At 52.4% G+C, this 17,891-nt stretch overlaps 1 protein-coding gene across 1 annotated transcript in view; it reads left to right on the forward strand.

Moving 5' to 3' along the window:
* Nucleotides 1-2,102: 2,102 nt before the first annotated feature.
* The window catches only part of LURAP1L (leucine rich adaptor protein 1 like), a 113,729-nt gene continuing 97,940 nt past the window's right edge, over nucleotides 2,103-17,891 (forward strand). Inside the window, exon 1 of the mRNA XM_069625958.1 lies at nucleotides 2,103-2,728. Within this exon, the coding sequence (XP_069482059.1) occupies nucleotides 2,519-2,728 (210 nt within the window). The 5' untranslated portion in view covers nucleotides 2,103-2,518. The remainder of the gene's footprint in view (nucleotides 2,729-17,891) is intronic.

Consider the following 17,891-nt stretch of genomic DNA (forward strand, 5'->3'; position numbering starts at 1 on the left):
GATTAGAGTACGTGGAATGGGTTGGAGTGTGTGCAATGGATTAGACTGTGTGGAGCTGACTGGAGTACGTGGGGAGGACTGGAATGCGTGGATGAGTTGCGTAGAGCGGATGAATGCGTAGAGCGGATGAATGCGTAGAGCGGATGAATGCGTAGAGTGGATGAATGTGTAGAGCGGATGACTTGCGTAGAGTGGATGAGTGCGTAGAGCAGATGAGTGTGTAGAGCGGATGAGTGCGTAGAACGGACGAGTGCCGAGTGCATGTAGAGTGCGTGAGTGCCTAAAGCGAAAAAATGCGTAGAGCGGATGATTGCGTAGAGTGGATGAGTACGCAGAGCAGCTGAATACGGAGTAGAATGTGTGGAACGGATTGGAGTGCGTGGAACGGATTGGAGTGCATGGAACGGATTGGAGTGCCTGGAACGGATTGGAGTGCGTGGAACGGAATGAAGTGCGTGGAACGGATTGGAGTGTTTGGAACGGATTGGAGTGCGTGGGGCTGACTGGAGTGCGTGGGGCTGACTGGAGTGCATGGGGCAGACTGGAGTGCGTGGGGCAGACTGAAGTGCATAGGGCGGGAAGGGAATACGGGGGCGGACTGGAGTGCATGGAATTGAGTGACATACATGGAATGGTTCGGAGTGCATGGAACGTTTGTAAGAGCATGTAACCCATCATATCACATTACCATGCTTACTCTCTTCTTTACACCACCATTCAACTAGAACACAGAGATACTATGACACCATTCGGTATAACTGTTCTCATATCAACATCTCGTGCTCACTCCCCATCACTCTAAGTAAACACTGTTGGTTACACACCCCCCAGCCAGGCGTTCTCCTCAGGCCTAACGCAGCCACATTTGGTCTGGATAATTCCTGCCAGAACTAACACATACTCCTGATCTCTCAACCACCACACATACCTCTATGAAGCAGCTATTACACGAAGGCCACACCAGCTGCACACATATCCGGTGCTCACATGCACCCTTTAACTCTCGACTCTCTGTACTGACTTGAACTCCGGTTCCCAAGGGCGTTCAACCTACCAGCGCCTTCAGACCATACCAATGGTACAGAAGGCGCTATATAAATGGAAAATAACATAACATAACTATAGCTATATACCTCTAAGTGGTGATGGTGCATGATATAACATGCATGCTGTGCCAGTCGTGGAGAGGGACTCGGTAGGGGCTTAGAATCCATTGCTAATTCCTATGACAGGCAGGGCTAAGTCATCTCATCGCCCCCTTCCCACATTAATGAACACCCCAAAACGTTCCGAAAAATGCATAGTCTGCACTATGTTTTGAGAACATTTTTGTAAAGATTCATCAAACGTTGTCAAAGTTATAAGAATCGGGGGGAAAGTGTTCTTCCAGGGAGTCCAACTTAACCATAACTAGAGTTTCTCTATCGACAACCCTGTGATGTATATGTTTGAATGTTCACATAAAATGTGTCCAATGAGAATAGCATATAGAAGGGTGAGGTTTTAATTCAACGTTAAGGAATGCCTCTCCCCGTTGACATGCATTTTAGACTCTGAATTCTCGACTCTGAACACTGACTGATTCATGGAATTATTTGCGCCGATAAACGGGGATTTGTGCGCCATTCTGCCCGCAAATCCCCATTTGTTAAACAGGGATTTGACGGCAGAATGGCTCACAAATCCCCGTTTTTCGGCGCAAATAATTCCATGAATCAGCAAAGAGTTGACTAAAAACAACAGGAGTTGACAGTCAAGTAGTACTAGTGATCGGAACTGCAACCACGTCTCTGTCCAAGGAAGAATAAAGAAACTCGCCACATTCCATACAGTTCCAGCCCCGTTCTTTTCCAGCATGTAATTCCCTAAAGGCATTTGGAGGCGCAGACGTGCCGATCCTGCGGTTGACCTGCCCTGGCCCTGCTGTGACCCGTGCGGTGTGCGCTCCTCGGCGGAGCCTCCCTTCAAGCTCTGCTGGGTACGCCGTGTGCCGGGGGAAGGGTTGGGCCGTGCCACCTCGTCAGGGAGCCTCGTCCAATGTACATTACCACAGGTCCCGCCTCCTCCTCCGTGCAGTACCACACAGGAGGCAGGGCTTCAGCTCTTTGCACCTGCCAGCGGCTGGGTTTAAAGTTTCATACTGTGCGTGGAGAGCAGCTCTGTGTCAGCCGGAGCAGAGGTGAGGGAAGCCCCGTTGGGAGATCGGAGCCCGAGTCAAGCGGGGAAGGGCATGAGTGGCGACGCTGTGCTGGTGGCTGCCGGGCCAGGCGAAGGGGAACCGCAGACTTGGACAAGGGAGAACTCCCTGAGGCACGGGGAGAGCTCTAACCTCCCGCTGCCTGAGTGATCTGGATCCGGGGGCTGCTGCGCCGCAGTTACCGAGCGGTGTTTCCAGAGAGGCTCGCAGCCTCCCCGCTGCGTTAGCGCCGTTCCTGTCCCTGGAGAGGCCCCTGCCCCGCGGACTGGTCTGCGCACACGGACCCCTTAGCGGATATTTCCATTTGTTTGTGTAGCCGGCATGGAGGAGCCACCCGTACCTGACCTGAGGGACGTGGAGCTGAAGCTGGGCCGGAAAGTGCCTGAGAGTTTGGCCAGGTGGCTGAGAGAGGACCAGGCGGGCGCCCGGCTGAAAGGGCCCGCGGAGCAGCGCCCCAGTGTTTCCGAGGCGCCAGGTGCCAGCGCCCTAGAAAGGCTGGAGACCAAAATCCACCTGCTCAAGCGGGACATGGTGAGTACTGGACCGGCACACTGCTCTATACAGAACCCTGGAAATGTGTGAGGCGGTGGCAGCAGACCTGGTGCCTTACCGCTCCCCTCAGCCACTCTCCTGCAGGTCTCTGCGCCCCCATCGCCCGCATTCTCGCAGGCACCTGCTCTTACTTGTGCCTGCGTGTTCTGTGGGGTACCCAACCACTCCAACATGCTGCACCATTTTCACCTTCGAAATGCTTTATGATTATATTTCTACATATGCAGTGTGGGAAAACACGACTAAATTGGCCGAGTTGTTGGTAGACTTGCCACTTTGCTATGTGCCAGTGCTTCACAGCCTCTAAAGAACGGTTGCGCCCACCTGTGCTGTTGGTACGCTGCCTATATGGCACTCTGCCAGCGGGGGCGCGGGGCTCAGCTGCTGTCAGTGATGGGTGAGTGCTGCGCTCATCGAGGGTGAGGTGGGGCCCGGGCGGGGGAGCGGGGGGGGGGGGGTCAGTATCGCAAAGACCATTGGGCAGATCAGGGTCAGGACACAGGGCATTCTCACAGCGGTCCTTAAGTGTCTGGATTCAGGCATGAGGGGGAGAGTTAACTGCTTTTAACATTGAAGCGTCACCCGAATAGTCTCATTAGAATATGTAAAGAAGTTAGATGCCTAGGCACAAGTAAGTTTGCCCCCAGACAGTCTCTGAATTCAGCCCTTCCCCCAACATTTGTAAGGTTTTCTCCCTCCCCACCCCCATATTTTCCTGGTTGCACCGATGGGGGGGCTGCTGTCAGCGAGGGATATGGACGGTGCAGTGATGAATGAAATGCACGACGCCTCCTTACACGATGGTTAGGTGAATGGAAAAGTGGTACTATTCCCCTTTAGGAAATGATTTCATGTGTGCATGCACGTGGCTGCGTGGTACTGTCCGCGAGAGGTAGAGGGCGCTGTTAGTTGTGTGTTGTGGGGTCTACGGGCGCCTGCCGATGCTGCCAGGCAGGCTGGCTGCAGCAGGAGCTCCCCCATGTTACAGGGGAACATTGAGCCTGTCTGCCCTCAATGAGGGGACAGACGGGGCCCTTTTTTGCGGGTCGTGCTGTCCTTGAAGGGCAAATGGCTGTGATATTGTTGTGAACTGAGGGGGCAGTGAGGGTTTCTTTGGCTTAGTCCAGAAGGGGGGTGCCGTTGTCGGGGAGGGTCCACGGGAAGTGGAGCTATTGCTCGTGTGAATTCGGGAGCGAGGGACTGCAGTTAATGAGGGGCTGGTGCGGCACCGCTCCCAGTGTGGGATACCCCTAGTGTCAGCGAGCAGGCGAAGAACACACCGCCGCCACAGAAATGCATGACTGATAGCAGGGTTGCTTCTGCCAGGGCAAAGGTGTTGGTTTTGCCAATGAGGGCGTGAAGGGCGGGTATTGCTGTCGCAGGATGGGGCGCCTCCTCTGTCAATTAAATGGTCTCTGGCAAGGTCGGGAGCTCTTCTGTCAGAGAGGGGAACGAAGGGGGCGGGGTGGTCTGCGAGGAGCAGGGAGAGTTCCCTGCCATGCTCGTTTCCTCACGGTTATCCTCTACACATGCTATGCCGCACCCGCTACCGGCGGGTGTCTCTCACGTGAAACTTAAGAGTGACGTGCAATCTGCCCTCACGGGTTGGAGAATTGGCGTTCTTTCATTTTCCACTTGGAAGGATTTAACCAGGCGAAGGCAAACAACTGGCGATCCCTGAAAACATGTATGTACAAATGAGCGCCTAGGCTTGTATGGAATATTCCAAAAGTCACTTGTTTTTGGCTTACTGCACAAAAAACCAGACTCATTTAAAAGTGGAAAAGGTCGCTTTAATGTGACAGGCCAAAGCTTACAATCAAAACGCTTAACTGGCTCCATGGCCTAACAAGCTAAATAGCTATTTGAACAATCAATAAATAACTTAAACATTTCCCATTTTCCCCCAACAATTAAATAATTAAATAATCAATTTCCTCCCTAATGATCCCTTGGATCCTACCGTATCCTTGCCCCTTTTCCAGGCGTCCCGCTTTCTCCCCAGGGGCCATGCCCCTCCAGGCTCAATACCTGATCCCCCGGGGTGACCTGCTTGTGCAAACAGCGCCACCCCCTCCTTTCCCGTGTCATTCCCCCATTGTGCTTCCCTCCCCCCACATCAAAAGGGGGCATGCCCCCGGCGCCCCGGCCCACTTCAAACCCCGTTAAACTCCCCTCTACACCAAACTCCCCCTTCCTGTGACCTGCAGCCAGCCTGACCTGCCACATCAGCAACAATATTACAACACCGCTCACGATGCCCCGACCTGTCACACAAAACTACCATCCCTACCTCTAGCAAAACCCCCCCCCACAAAATGTACCCTGGACCCTCTCCCGGCTTCAAACAGGCCTATGGCCTAAAAAACCAAAATGAAGGGGTGGGAGGGCGGGACAATCGCCAAGTCCTAACCGTCGCCTGCCTCCCGAACCTTCCCTGAGCCCTTAAATACCCCGGGAAGGGGCGCTCTGCACCCCACGGCCACTCGCTGGCCGTGTGCAGCGCCAAAAAACTCCCCGGGGGGAAACGCTTCGCGTTCCCCCCAGGCCCCCCCTTTTGGCTTACTGCACAAAAACCCAGACTCATTTAAAAGTGGAAAAGGTCGCTTTAATGTGACAGGCCAAAGCTTACAATCAAAACGCTTAACTGGCTCCATGGCCTAACAAGCTAAATAGCTATTTGAACAATCAATAAATAACTTAAACATTTCCCATTTTCCCCCAACAATTAAATAATTAAATAACCAATTTCCTCCCTAATGATCCCTTGGATCCTACCGTATCCTTGCCCCTTTTCCAGGCGTCCCGCTTTCTCCCCAGGGGCCATGCCCCTCCAGGCTCAATACCTGATCCCCGGGGTGACCTGCTTGTGCAAACAGCGCCACCCCCTCCTTTCCCGTGTCATTCCCCCATTGTGCTTCCCTCCCCCCACATCAAAAGGGGCCATGCCCCCGGCGCCCCGGCCCACTTCAAACCCCGTTAAACTCCCCTCTACACCAAACTCCCCCTTCCTGTGACCTGCAGCCAGCCTGACCTGCCACATCAGCAACAATATTACAACACCGCTCACGATGCCCCGACCTGTCACACAAAACTACCATCCCTACCTCTAGCAAAACCCCCCCCCACAAAATGTACCCTGGACCCTCTCCCGGCTTCAAACAGGCCTATGGCCTAAAAAACCAAAATGAAGGGGTGGGAGGGCGGGACAATCGCCAAGTCCTAACCGTCGCCTGCCTCCCGAACCTTCCCTGAGCCCTTAAATACCCCGGGAAGGGGCGCTCTGCACCCCACGGCCACTCGCTGGCCGTGTGCAGCGCCAAAAAACTCCCCGGGGGGAAACGCTTCGCGTTCCCCCCAGGCCCCCCCTTTTGGCTTACTGCACAAAAACCCAGACTCATTTAAAAGTGGAAAAGGTCGCTTTAATGTGACAGGCCAAAGCTTACAATCAAAACGCTTAACTGGCTCCATGGCCTAACAAGCTAAATAGCTATTTGAACAATCAATAAATAACTTAAACATTTCCCATTTTCCCCCAACAATTAAATAATTAAATAACCAATTTCCTCCCTAATGATCCCTTGGATCCTACCGTATCCTTGCCCCTTTTCCAGGCGTCCCGCTTTCTCCCCAGGGGCCATGCCCCTCCAGGCTCATTACCTGATCCCCGGGGTGACCTGCTTGTGCAAACAGCGCCACCCCCTCCTTTCCCGTGTCATTCCCCCATTGTGCTTCCCTCCCCCCACATCAAAAGGGGCCATGCCCCCGGCGCCCCGGCCCACTTCAAACCCCGTTAAACTCCCCTCTACACCAAACTCCCCCTTCCTGTGACCTGCAGCCAGCCTGACCTGCCACATCAGCAACAATATTACAACACCGCTCACGATGCCCCGACCTGTCACACAAAACTACCATCCCTACCTCTAGCAAAACCCCCCCCCACAAAATGTACCCTGGACCCTCTCCCGGCTTCAAACAGGCCTATGGCCTAAAAAACCAAAATGAAGGGGTGGGAGGGCGGGACAATCGCCAAGTCCTAACCGTCGCCTGCCTCCCGAACCTTCCCTGAGCCCTTAAATACCCCGGGAAGGGGCGCTCTGCACCCCACGGCCACTCGCTGGCCGTGTGCAGCGCCAAAAAACTCCCCGGGGGGAAACGCTTCGCGTTCCCCCCAGGGCCCCCCTTTTGGCTTACTGCACAAAAACCCAGACTCATTTAAAAGTGGAAAAGGTCGCTTTAATGTGACAGGCCAAAGCTTACAATCAAAACGCTTAACTGGCTCCATGGCCTAACAAGCTAAATAGCTATTTGAACAATCAATAAATAACTTAAACATTTCCCATTTTCCCCCAACAATTAAATAATTAAATAACCAATTTCCTCCCTAATGATCCCTTGGATCCTACCGTATCCTTGCCCCTTTTCCAGGCGTCCCGCTTTCTCCCCAGGGGCCATGCCCCTCCAGGCTCAATACCTGATCCCCGGGGTGACCTGCTTGTGCAAACAGCGCCACCCCCTCCTTTCCCGTGTCATTCCCCCATTGTGCTTCCCTCCCCCCACATCAAAAGGGGCCATGCCCCCGGCACCAGAAAAACCCTCCCCCGAGGAGTTCTTTCTGCCCCAAACCCCCCCCCCTTTTTCTACCACAAACTTTTCACCCAGTCTCCCAGCCATGAACCCAAGTCCGCAAGGTAGTAACTGTTCCCGTAAATGGACAAGTGTACCCCGTCTTCTCTAAAGATAAGGAACCCCTCATATGTTATCTCTTTATGGTCCATGACCCTCACTTCCACTGACGCACAAAATGTTTCCATTTCCCTGTTTATCCCCTTCCTAGCCCGCTCTATTGCTTCCTCATTCCTTGCTCCCCTCCAAACTCTTCTCGGCAACAACTTCGTCCACACCACCACCGCCTGAGGCCACATACACCTAATCCAACCCAAGTCCCTCTTCATTTTTCTCAGCAGAGCCACCCCCGTATACCTAACCAGGTCATTCTCTCCAGCATGCAGCATCACCACCTGAGGAACTCCGTAGCGCTCCCTCATTCCTGCCAATATGGGCAGCAGCTGATCCCACCGCAGTCCCCCCAAACCATGCCACCTCACCACCACTTCCTTATAACTGCACCCCAGCTGTCTTCCACCCTTTTCTCCGCCTCTTTGCCAGCCCACTTCACAATTGAATGTCCAACAATCCAAACTTGTGCCAACTCCCCTTTTCTTTGCGCAGCATCTGAAACAAAAATTACAACAAATTACTGACACGTCATCTTATTACAAACAAAACAACTTGCCCCCCAAGTCCTCCACCAACTTTCCTCAACAATCCCCTTTCCCAAAATCCCTAACGTAACCCTTGTATTTTCCTGACCTCCAACGCCCCAAGCTTTTCACCCTTTCTTCCGAAAAACCCAGTCTGCTACCCTCAGATGCTGCGCCCATCCTAAAAGAATGCGTCCCAAACTCCTCCCCCTTTTCTCCTACCCTGCCCAACGCTTTACGCAATACCCCCAGCACCTGTGCTGCTGTAACCGGGGATCCATCGAATGCTGGAAAACCAAACCTGAGTTAACTCCACATCGCTCCTTCCACACCTTACCAGCCTTAATTGGACATAGAGCCTCGCTCCCTCGACCCAGCAGGACCCGCAGGACCCAAGAGCCCCTTCCCTTCTGATCCGTCTTGGACCTCTTAATCTTGATGTCTAAACCTTCCTCCGTAATTCGCACATCTTCCCACTGCAACCCCCCTACCCCCCCTTGTCCCCCGACCAACTCAGAAACCCTAAAGGCCCCAAAAAATAACCATGTAAAACAAGCCGCAAAAAGTTCCCTTTCCCATACCGACCAGCAAACTCCCCCCAAAACCTCAATCAACCTCTGCAGCAATTCAGCCGATATCAGCCTCCTCTTATCCTTATCCCTCCTACTCTCCCTTGCCCATCCTTCCAACATCCTACTTGCCATCTCTCCCCCACTTGGTTGAAAACCCCAAAACCATTTTCCGTAAAAGGAAATCCCTGCTAGCTTTCCTGTTATCGTTGCCCTTGACCAGCCCCTGTCCATGCACCTCAGCAGATACTTAATAACGTCATCCCTCCTCCGCTCTTCCGCATCCCATCTACCCCTCCAACTCCTAGCTCCTCCCCTAATAAAATCCTCCTGTATGACTTCCTGGATGCCGCGGCCAATGAACCCTCCACCAGTGCCAGCGCTCTCAGCTTCCTATCTTCCACAGCTCCTTCGGAATTTGCCGCCCCTCCCGAACTGCCTTTTGAGCCAATCCACAGAATCTCTGCCATTGAAAACGAGATAATGCATCAGCGATGCCATTATCCTTCCCCGGCACATGTGTTGCTTTAAACACCACATTCCATTCCATGCAACGCAGGACAAATTCTCTCATCAGCCTTGCCACCCTCTGATCCCTCGCTGACTGCCTGTTCACCACATGGACCACGCATTCGTTGTCTACATTGAAATTCACCTTCTTATTTCTCAACTCCTTCCCCCACAACTCCAATGCTACTAGTAATGGAAAAAACTCAAGGAATGCTATGCTCCTCCCTTCCTTCAACCATCTCTCTGGCCATTTCTCAGCACACCACTTTCCCCCCCAAAACACTCCAAAACCACCGGCCCCCGCTGCATCCGAGAGAATCTGAACTTCCCAAGTCACTGGATCTCCCTGCAACCACATTGACGTTCCGTTGAAACTCTCCAAAAAGCGCAACCAAATCCTGCAATCCTCCCTCACTGCCCCCGATACTCTTATCCGGTGATGTGGGCACTTCGCTCCCGCCATGGCCCTTGCCATATTTCTGCAAAACGTCCTTTTGCATGTAAGGCCACCACCTTACATGCAAAATTCAGATGCCCAACCAATCTCGGCATCTCCACCAGCATCATTTTCTTGGCCCCTACCGCTTTTTCCAACAGTACCACCAATTTGCTCACCTTGTCGTGCGGCAAGCGTGAGGTCATGGCCACTGAATCCAACTCAATTCCCAGGAATGTTAACACCACTGCCGGCCCTTCCGTCTTGTCTTCGGCTAATGGTACCCCCAGCTCCTCCATCAAGTCTTGAAACAACTTTAGCATTCTTTTGCAATCCTCCTCCTTTTTTGCCCCGCTTATGAACAGAAAGTCATCCAAATAGTGCAACACACTCGCCCACCCTGAGCTGAACGAGAAGACCCACTGTAAAAAAGAGCTGAATCACTCAAACAGCGCACAGGAAATTGCGCACCCCATAGGCAATGCTTTGTCTATGTAGATACGGTCCTCAAACTGCAACCCCAACAACCAAAAAATCCTCTGGGTGCACTGGCAATAATCTAAACGCCGCCTTGATATCGCACTTGGCCATGAAGGCCCCTCGCCCTTCCTTCCTTATTAGCTCAATCGCCTGGTCTACACTTGCATACACAACCCCACACTCCTCCGGGGCAATGAAGTCATTAACTGACATACCCTCCGGCCATGACAAGTGATGAATGAGTCTGAACTCCCCCGGGGTTTTCTTGGGCACCACCCCCAATGGAGATATCACTAAGTCACCCGGTACTTCATCAAACGGACCCACCATCCTACCCCCCTCTATTTCCTTGCTCAATTTTTTCCTTACCACCTCCGCATTCTCTCTTGCCGACTTCAGATTTTCCGCCCATCACCGCACCCTTGGACCCTGGTAACCTAATCTGAACCCCTGCCCAAAACCCTCGCTCAAAATCCTACCCCCTTCCCTATCCGGGTAAAATTGCAGCCATTCTTCCAACACCCCCACTTTAATTGGAGTAAAAGCTTTTCCCCCCAACCCCTTTTCCTGCACCTCTCCCCCTCCCCCTGTCTCCTTGCTGGAAACACTGCGTGAGTGGGTGTTTTCCCCCGCATTTGCTGCACTCATGTTTGAACCTGCACATGGTTCTTGCGCAGCTTTCCTTATTGTACCCCCAGCATGCTGCTGAGGACTGGCCCCTGCCTCCTACCCCTGCCCCCTCATGGGCGGGGCGACCAAGAAAGGGCCGGAAAGGCACTGGCAGCCCACTCGCCGTGTGTAATGTCGGGGCAGGCCTCGTTGGGGCCATCCATTGCAGCCAAAGATCCATATCTATCTCCCCCCCAGACCGCCTGACTGTCCTCCGCCATTCTCGCTCTAAATTCCTCATCATACCTTACCCAGGCAAAGCCCCCAAAGCTCGTGAAAGCCTTCCTTATTACGTCCATGTATTTAAGCAGGGCCACGCAACGCTCCGGGAATTTTTCGCAATACACGCTGGCATAAATGATAAACGCCGATGTCCAGTTCTCAATGGTCACCGGGACCCTCTGGCGTGAAGCCAGCTCTCTCTCTTCCTCCTTAGACCCCTCTTTCGCTCTCACCTCCCTATGCAGCAATTTGAAGACATCCACAAATTCACCTCCCTGTATCTTCTCCCTGGTCGCTGCCATCAAATGTGCCCCCAATGGTTTCGTTATCCCCATGTATGGCAATTTCTTCTCCTTTCCTTTTACCTCCACCTCTTTATCTTTTCCCGCCTGCACCTCGAGCCCCAATGGCTCCACCCCTTTGTCCGTTTGGACCTCCACTGAGCAAATGTTCTTCTCAACCCCTTCGGCTCCAATGGCCTGCACCCCGACCTCCTTCCTCACACCTTGAAGACCACCCCGGTCATCCCCCAACCGCCAATTTGTAACCCCTCTCTGCCATGCAGATGACCATTCCCTTTCCCGCTCACCTCTTTCCACGCCTGCCAACTGCAGCCTGGCATCCACCCCGGCGCTCCTCCTCTTCATTCTTAGAGGGCTCCTGCTGCGGGGACAAAACATGTCAGCACAATCACCCAGCCAATCATTCCCTTGACCCCTTTCACCCCGACCCCCTTGTACTTCCCTTTCCCTGTCCCACCTTGAACTTCTTCTCTCCTCCGCCCTTTCCCTATCCGCCCTGTAATGCTCAAATTCCCATTGCCCCCCGTATTCCTCCCAACCAACTTCATCACCCCTTAAATACCATTGAGGATGCGGACTCCTGCCCAAGATGATTTGCTGATCTTCCTCCGAGCCCGGGGCGTCCGCCCCGCCACTCCTCTGACGTCTTCTCGGCGGGGCTGTGGAAACCTCTGCCTGGTCCTCTTCTCTTGGGCGAGGCGTTCCGACCTCCACCCTGACATCCTCGTTGCTAGGGGCTGTGCTGCGCCCTCTAGGCTCACCTTGCGCTGACCGAGGAGGGGCCGTACCGAAACCCTCACCCTCCATCTGTACAGCGGGAGCTGCGCAGCGCCCTCCGCCCCCACTCCTCCTAACCGGGGGGGCCGCTCCGCGCCCCACCCTACCCTCCTCAATTGACGGGGACCTCTCCCTCCTTCTCCCACCTGCGCTCTTCTGCAGGTATTTACCCCCTCTTCCTCTCTGCCCTGCCACCCCCATCTGCGCCCCACCCCTGCCCCCACTGTTGTTCCCTCGGTCCCTACCCTCTCGAGCGCTCCCCTCCTCCCTAGAGCTATCATACCCTTCCTCCCCCCCTGACTGCCCCCCTGAACTCCCTAAACCCCCATCTGCCCTCTTGTCTATCTCCCTCCTCATCTTCCTGCCCCTAGATTCCCAAATCTCCCCTCTCCCCGCCGTAGGGGTGCAAGCCACCACAGCCGCCAATGCCCCGTCTGCCGCCGCTCTGCGCTGCGGCCGGCCCCCACCGCTCACCTCTTCTCCCGTAACTTCCCCTACCGCACCTTCCAATTGGGCTTTAGTTGCCCTGCTAATGATTTCCAGGGCCTTCTTCAAGGCCCCGGCATCCACCAGCCCCTTCTTGCTCGCCCCCCGGCCTGTCATCGTGCACACTAAAACGCGTGTGCCCAGAAATATACCCCTTCAAAATGCCCTAATTACTCTATGCCCCCGAGCCGGGACCTACCCGAGGACTAGCACCCTTGGCCCTGAGAAACCTCACAAAACTCACAGTAAGCTAACCGCCCCCAGAACCACAATCACAACCCACACCTAGTGAGGCCCCCTGTAAATAAACCTCCCTAATATTGCCAATTAATAAAGGCAAAATATTGAAACTAACCTTCCTTAGATAGTTTTTTTTTTTTTTTTTGCTTCCCTACTGCTAAAATGAAAAATATAAACTAGCATGTATTATTTTTTTTTAATTTTTTTTTTTTATTAAGCCTGCCAAACTACCAATTTGTACCCTTTACCCTCTCCCTCCCCACCACCTAGTCCAGCAACCCAAAGCGGGCGCCCTGCAACCCCTATAGCAAGCACTAGTTAGCGCTTGCCAACCGGCAGAGAACACTGCCACCTGGCCGTGTCCCGAACAGCACCGCACTCCAACAACCACCACCGGGACGCGGCTCCTTTAAGCGCGCTGCCCAGCCCCTTTATGTGAGAGCACTGATACGCGCCCTCCGCCCCCGGACCAGAACGCTCGGAAAGCGGCGTGGGAACTACTCCCTAGGGGCGCCGCGGAAAGCCGCTGCAGAGCCACTGAAGCTCCGCTCCCCCCCGGCCTCAACGCCCACACGAACCGCGGGCCTACGAACAGGATCACTAATCCCTCCCAAAACCCGACGAGAAACACGGAGCCCCCCACACCCGCGGGCTACCTCTAACGCGAGACGGAAGCCTGCAGAAAACCGGTAAGCCGCGAGGGGTGTCTTATTTACGGCACCCCTCCTACCCCGCTAACAACACGAACATATTTTATTTTTTTATTTTTTTTATAATACCTACCCACCCTCCCGCTATACTAATCCCCTACCTCACCTGCACTAACTCGACAACTAGACCCAAGGAACCACAGGGAAGGCTCGGGAGCGGGCAACGGGACCTGTCAATCGCCAAGTCCTAACCGTCGCCTGCCTCCCGAACCTTCCCTGAGCCCTTAAATACCCCGGGAAGGGGCGCTCTGCACCCCACGGCCACTCGCTGGCCGTGTGCAGCGCCAAAAAACTCCCTGGGGGGAAACGCTTCGCGTTCCCCCCCGGGGCCCCCCTTCCGCCCTGCTTGGAGTATGCACACGGGCGGCACGTTAACCGGTGGACCCAGAGTTGGTCGGCTATAATAAAACACTGCCCCCCCCCCCCAAGCCCCACCCCATGTACCACAGGAAACATTGGGTGAGTGTTGGCAATAAAAAGCCCTTGGGTACGTCATTATGTTATCATAATAATCATAATAACCATAAAACATAATGTGTACTTTTGGGCATGAGGTCCTGAGGTTGCACCCTCTGGCCCGTGCCGTCCTCCTTGTCCCACGACAGTGTGGGCCCTGTACGGTGCCCTGCTTTCATCTCCTTCTTCTCTGCCCTTTTGTTGGGTGGGAAGGTTTTGGGAAAAGAAAAGTACTCTGCATGCGTAGTGTACTTGTTGTTTGGGTCCCCATGCAGGGTCCCGAACTGAAGTGTGCTTTGTTGCTGCAGAGTAGCTACTTATATCAGTCCCAGGGGCTGGTCCTGGGCTTTGTTATGCCTGAGTGGGGGCTGTGGTGTCCAGCCCCCGGCCGACTGGCTCCGACTGCATGCCGCACCTGGAGGTGCTTCTTTTGTTTGTGGGCAGCTTGCTACCTTCCTGTCCCGTCCTAGGTGTTTAGCACCTACTTGGTGTGAAGGGCAAGGTGTTGTTCCCACCTTGCCGTTCCTCTTGCCTGGCTGCCGGGCACCTTGCAGAGACAAGTGTGAATGGAGAAGGATAGGGGGCTTGGAACAGCAGACCTGACTTGCCGCCCCCTCTCCCTGTCCTGTCAACACTGGGGCACAGGTTACTGGCCTGCGCCCTGTAGCTGCGGTTTCGCCTATGACTGGTGGACCCAGAGTTTGTCGGCTGTAATAAAACACAGCCCCCCCCAATTCTCCCATGTACCACACGAAACATTGAGTGAGTGTTGGCAATAAAAAGGCAGTGGGTTTTTACTGCACATCATTATGTTATCATAACAAACAATCATAATAACCATAAAACATAATGTGTACTTTTGGGCACAAGGTCCTGAGGTTGCGCCCTCTGGCCTGTGCCGCAACACTTGGGAAGGTGGCCAGCCTTCCAAGTTTCCCTCCAAAAGTTGTTACCTACATCCTCTAGTTGCCAGGTTGTCCATAATTTCTCTGTGGAAATAAATGTTCCATTCCTGCCACTGATAAATGTGTCCCGTCTTTGTGAAAAAGATCCGGATTGGCCAGGGTTATAGCGCTGTGTCTTATAAAGCCCAGCCCCCTGTTTGTGCAGAATTTTTCTATCCCTCTGTTCAGCTTCTTCCAGGCAGTGTCTACGGCTTTAAATGAGTTTGCACCCAACCAGATTTTTCTGGGTAAAATGGCTGAATAAAAAATCTGTGCCTCTCCAATTGTGGGCGATGCCTGCTATAGAGCTGCATGTGTTTTCTAGTAGTTTCTCCTTCCCATGGAGACTAGGTAGTTTCCCCCTAGGTGTATGACCAGGACCTCTGGGGGTTCCCTGTATGCCACCAAGGCGGACAGTTTTTCATGAATGTCTGGTCACAGTAGCCCCCTGTAGCCCCACCATGAGGTAATGATGTTTTTAAATGCTGGTCCCTCCTTTGTTTCCTCAGCCCATCTCCCTGTTCCGAAAACGAAAGTGGCCTATTAACCAGGCTGATTTGAGGGGGGGAGGGTCTTGATCTGTTTGCGGGAAGACAAAATTGGTTTATATTAGTTCCGGTCTTCTGTATCTTTTGAAACATTTCGATTTCTAACCCCCTATGTTTTTTACTTGCTGAGTTCCCAGTCCCCCTTGCCATGCAGTTGTCGCTGTGCCAATCCTAAATGAATAGGTCCCAAACTCCTTCAGGTCTCATCCTGCTTTGCCAATGGCTTTCATCAGTATGCATTTGAACTGAAAATGGCTCAAGGAGGAAGCGTCCCTGTGTAGCAGGAACCTGCCCCCTACGCATGGACGCTGCAAGTAATATTTGTTTGTGAAGCATACTGGACAATTGTTAGCATCCTCAATACAGTAGATATTTATTTCTCTTTTTGTATCCTGTTTTGGACTTCTGGATGTCAATGGTGATGCTATCTGCTATCACCCTTGTGTCCATCATCCCTAGGCCATTGTTGGCTTTGGTGTTTGATGCTATGAGCTTGCTCACTCTGAAAGCTCCAAAATATGCTAAAGAGAAAGCTGCCCTGAACAGCAGGGTTTCATATGGGTGTGAACATATCTCTTCCAGTAGGTCTGTTATTTTTAACTAGCTTTTGGAAGTCTAAAGGGCATCTTTTGTCTACTTGTGTCCCTTCTATTTTTCCCCAGCCTTTCAAGCCGTATGAAATTGGGGAGCTGCGGGTGGGGGTCTGAGGCTCCCTGTAGTTTTGAAAAATAAGCTACTGCTGTCAGGTGTCTCATTGCCCATTCCCTTTTAACACCCTGTCTGTAAGCCCATCCCAGAAATGTATTAATGTCCTTCGTTGTTAACAACTCTACATGGGTTAGGCCCGTCACATTTAGTACCATTTTCAGACACTTACTATATTGAGATGTGGTGTTGTCCGCCAAGAATCTCTTGGCCAGCTCTAAAAGTAACCCTGTGTCAGGGTCTATATTTTTTGTAGGCTGCCTTTGGCACACATACACCCGTGTTTGAGGTGTTTGATGGACTTGATTGTGCATCCTGGCCATTTGGCGTTGATGCTGATTTTGTTATTGTCCCAGAATCTCCCAGCAGTCCTTTGGGATCTCTGTCATATCTTTCTGGGCATTTGGCGCCATTCGGTGAAATTTTGTCCACTGCAAATGATATAAAGCATCAGCAATGTTATTATCTGCTCCTGCAATGTGATATTTTCAAACAAAGTAATTTTGGTGATGGCTCTTAAAACTTTCAGCACCAATTGGCATTTGGTCGTTCTTCTGTTGATAATTCCCACCACTGCCATGTTGTCTGACCATGTGGTTAGTTCTGTGTTTGCCAATCGCCTGCCCCAGATGTGTAATACTAGCCAGATAGGTATGAGCTCCAGGAGCGTAATGTTTTTGGTCTAGCCCGCCAGATTCTGTGAGTCTGGCCATTCTCCGGCGACCCATTCTGTCCCCACGATGTCCCCAAAACCTTTTTCTTTCTGCTGCAGCGGTAAAGATAACCCCTTTGTCATCAGTGTTCGATGGCGTAAGCCAAAGTGTTGTGCCGTTGAAATATGTGAGGAAATCTTCCCATATTTTCAGATCTTTTTTCACGTCTTCCCCCAGCCTGATGTGCCGTTGGGGTTTTTTACAGGCCATTTTCCTGAGCTCTAAACTCCTTGTGAAAGCCTTGCCCTGTGGTATCACCCCGTCAGCAAAGTTCAAACTTCCTGGCAGTGATTGTATCTCCCTGACCAAGCTCTTTTCTCTTTTTCCCATTTTCTTGATTTTATCTAAAAGTTCTCTTGGAATTCTGCAAATCGCTGCTTTTGTATCTATTTATATTCCCAAGAAAGCGATGTTTGCTGCTGGTTTAGTTGTCTTTTAAGATGCCAATGGTATGCCCCATTGTGCTGCCATATCTATCCTTTTTGCCAGTGCCCTTTGACACTCTTCTGTTTCTGGTTGTCCTACCAGCATGAAGTCGTCCAAGTAGTGAACTACATGTGCTTCTGGTACCTGTTTTTGGAAAGCCCACTGAAAAAATGAACTGAACTGTTCATAAAGTGCGCAAGATACTGCGCAGCCCATAGGTAGGCATCTATCTACGCAGACCTGACTATCAAAAGAGAAACCTAGCCATTGTTATGAGGTTGGGTGGACGGGGAGCAGTCTGAAAGCAAACGCTAAGTGGAATTTTGCCATCAGGGCCCGCCTTCCGCATATCCTGACTATTCTCAGTGCCTCCTGGAAGTGTGTGTAGGTCACTGCTGATTCTGTTTCTGGGATTCCATCATTCACTGACTGTCCTTTTGGGTGTGATAAATGATGTATCATTCTCATTTTCCCCCGTTCTTTTTTGGGTATTAAGCCGAACGGTGATACCATATATTTTTTGAAGGGCATTTGTGCCCATGCCTTCCCCCCCCATTCTCCCTAGCTCTAACTCCTTTTTATTTTTTTCCGTTACTGTTTCCGATTTGTCTCTTGCTGAGATTAGGTTTTTCAGGATTCTTGGTGATCCTTCTCCCTGAAATGGGATGTGGAAACCTTCATTGAA

The sequence above is a fragment of the Ambystoma mexicanum genome, chromosome 6p (genome assembly GCF_040938575.1).
Source record: "Ambystoma mexicanum isolate Mex_15411 chromosome 6p, UKY_AmexF1_1, whole genome shotgun sequence".
In the NCBI taxonomy this organism is placed as follows: domain Eukaryota; kingdom Metazoa; phylum Chordata; class Amphibia; order Caudata; family Ambystomatidae; genus Ambystoma; species Ambystoma mexicanum.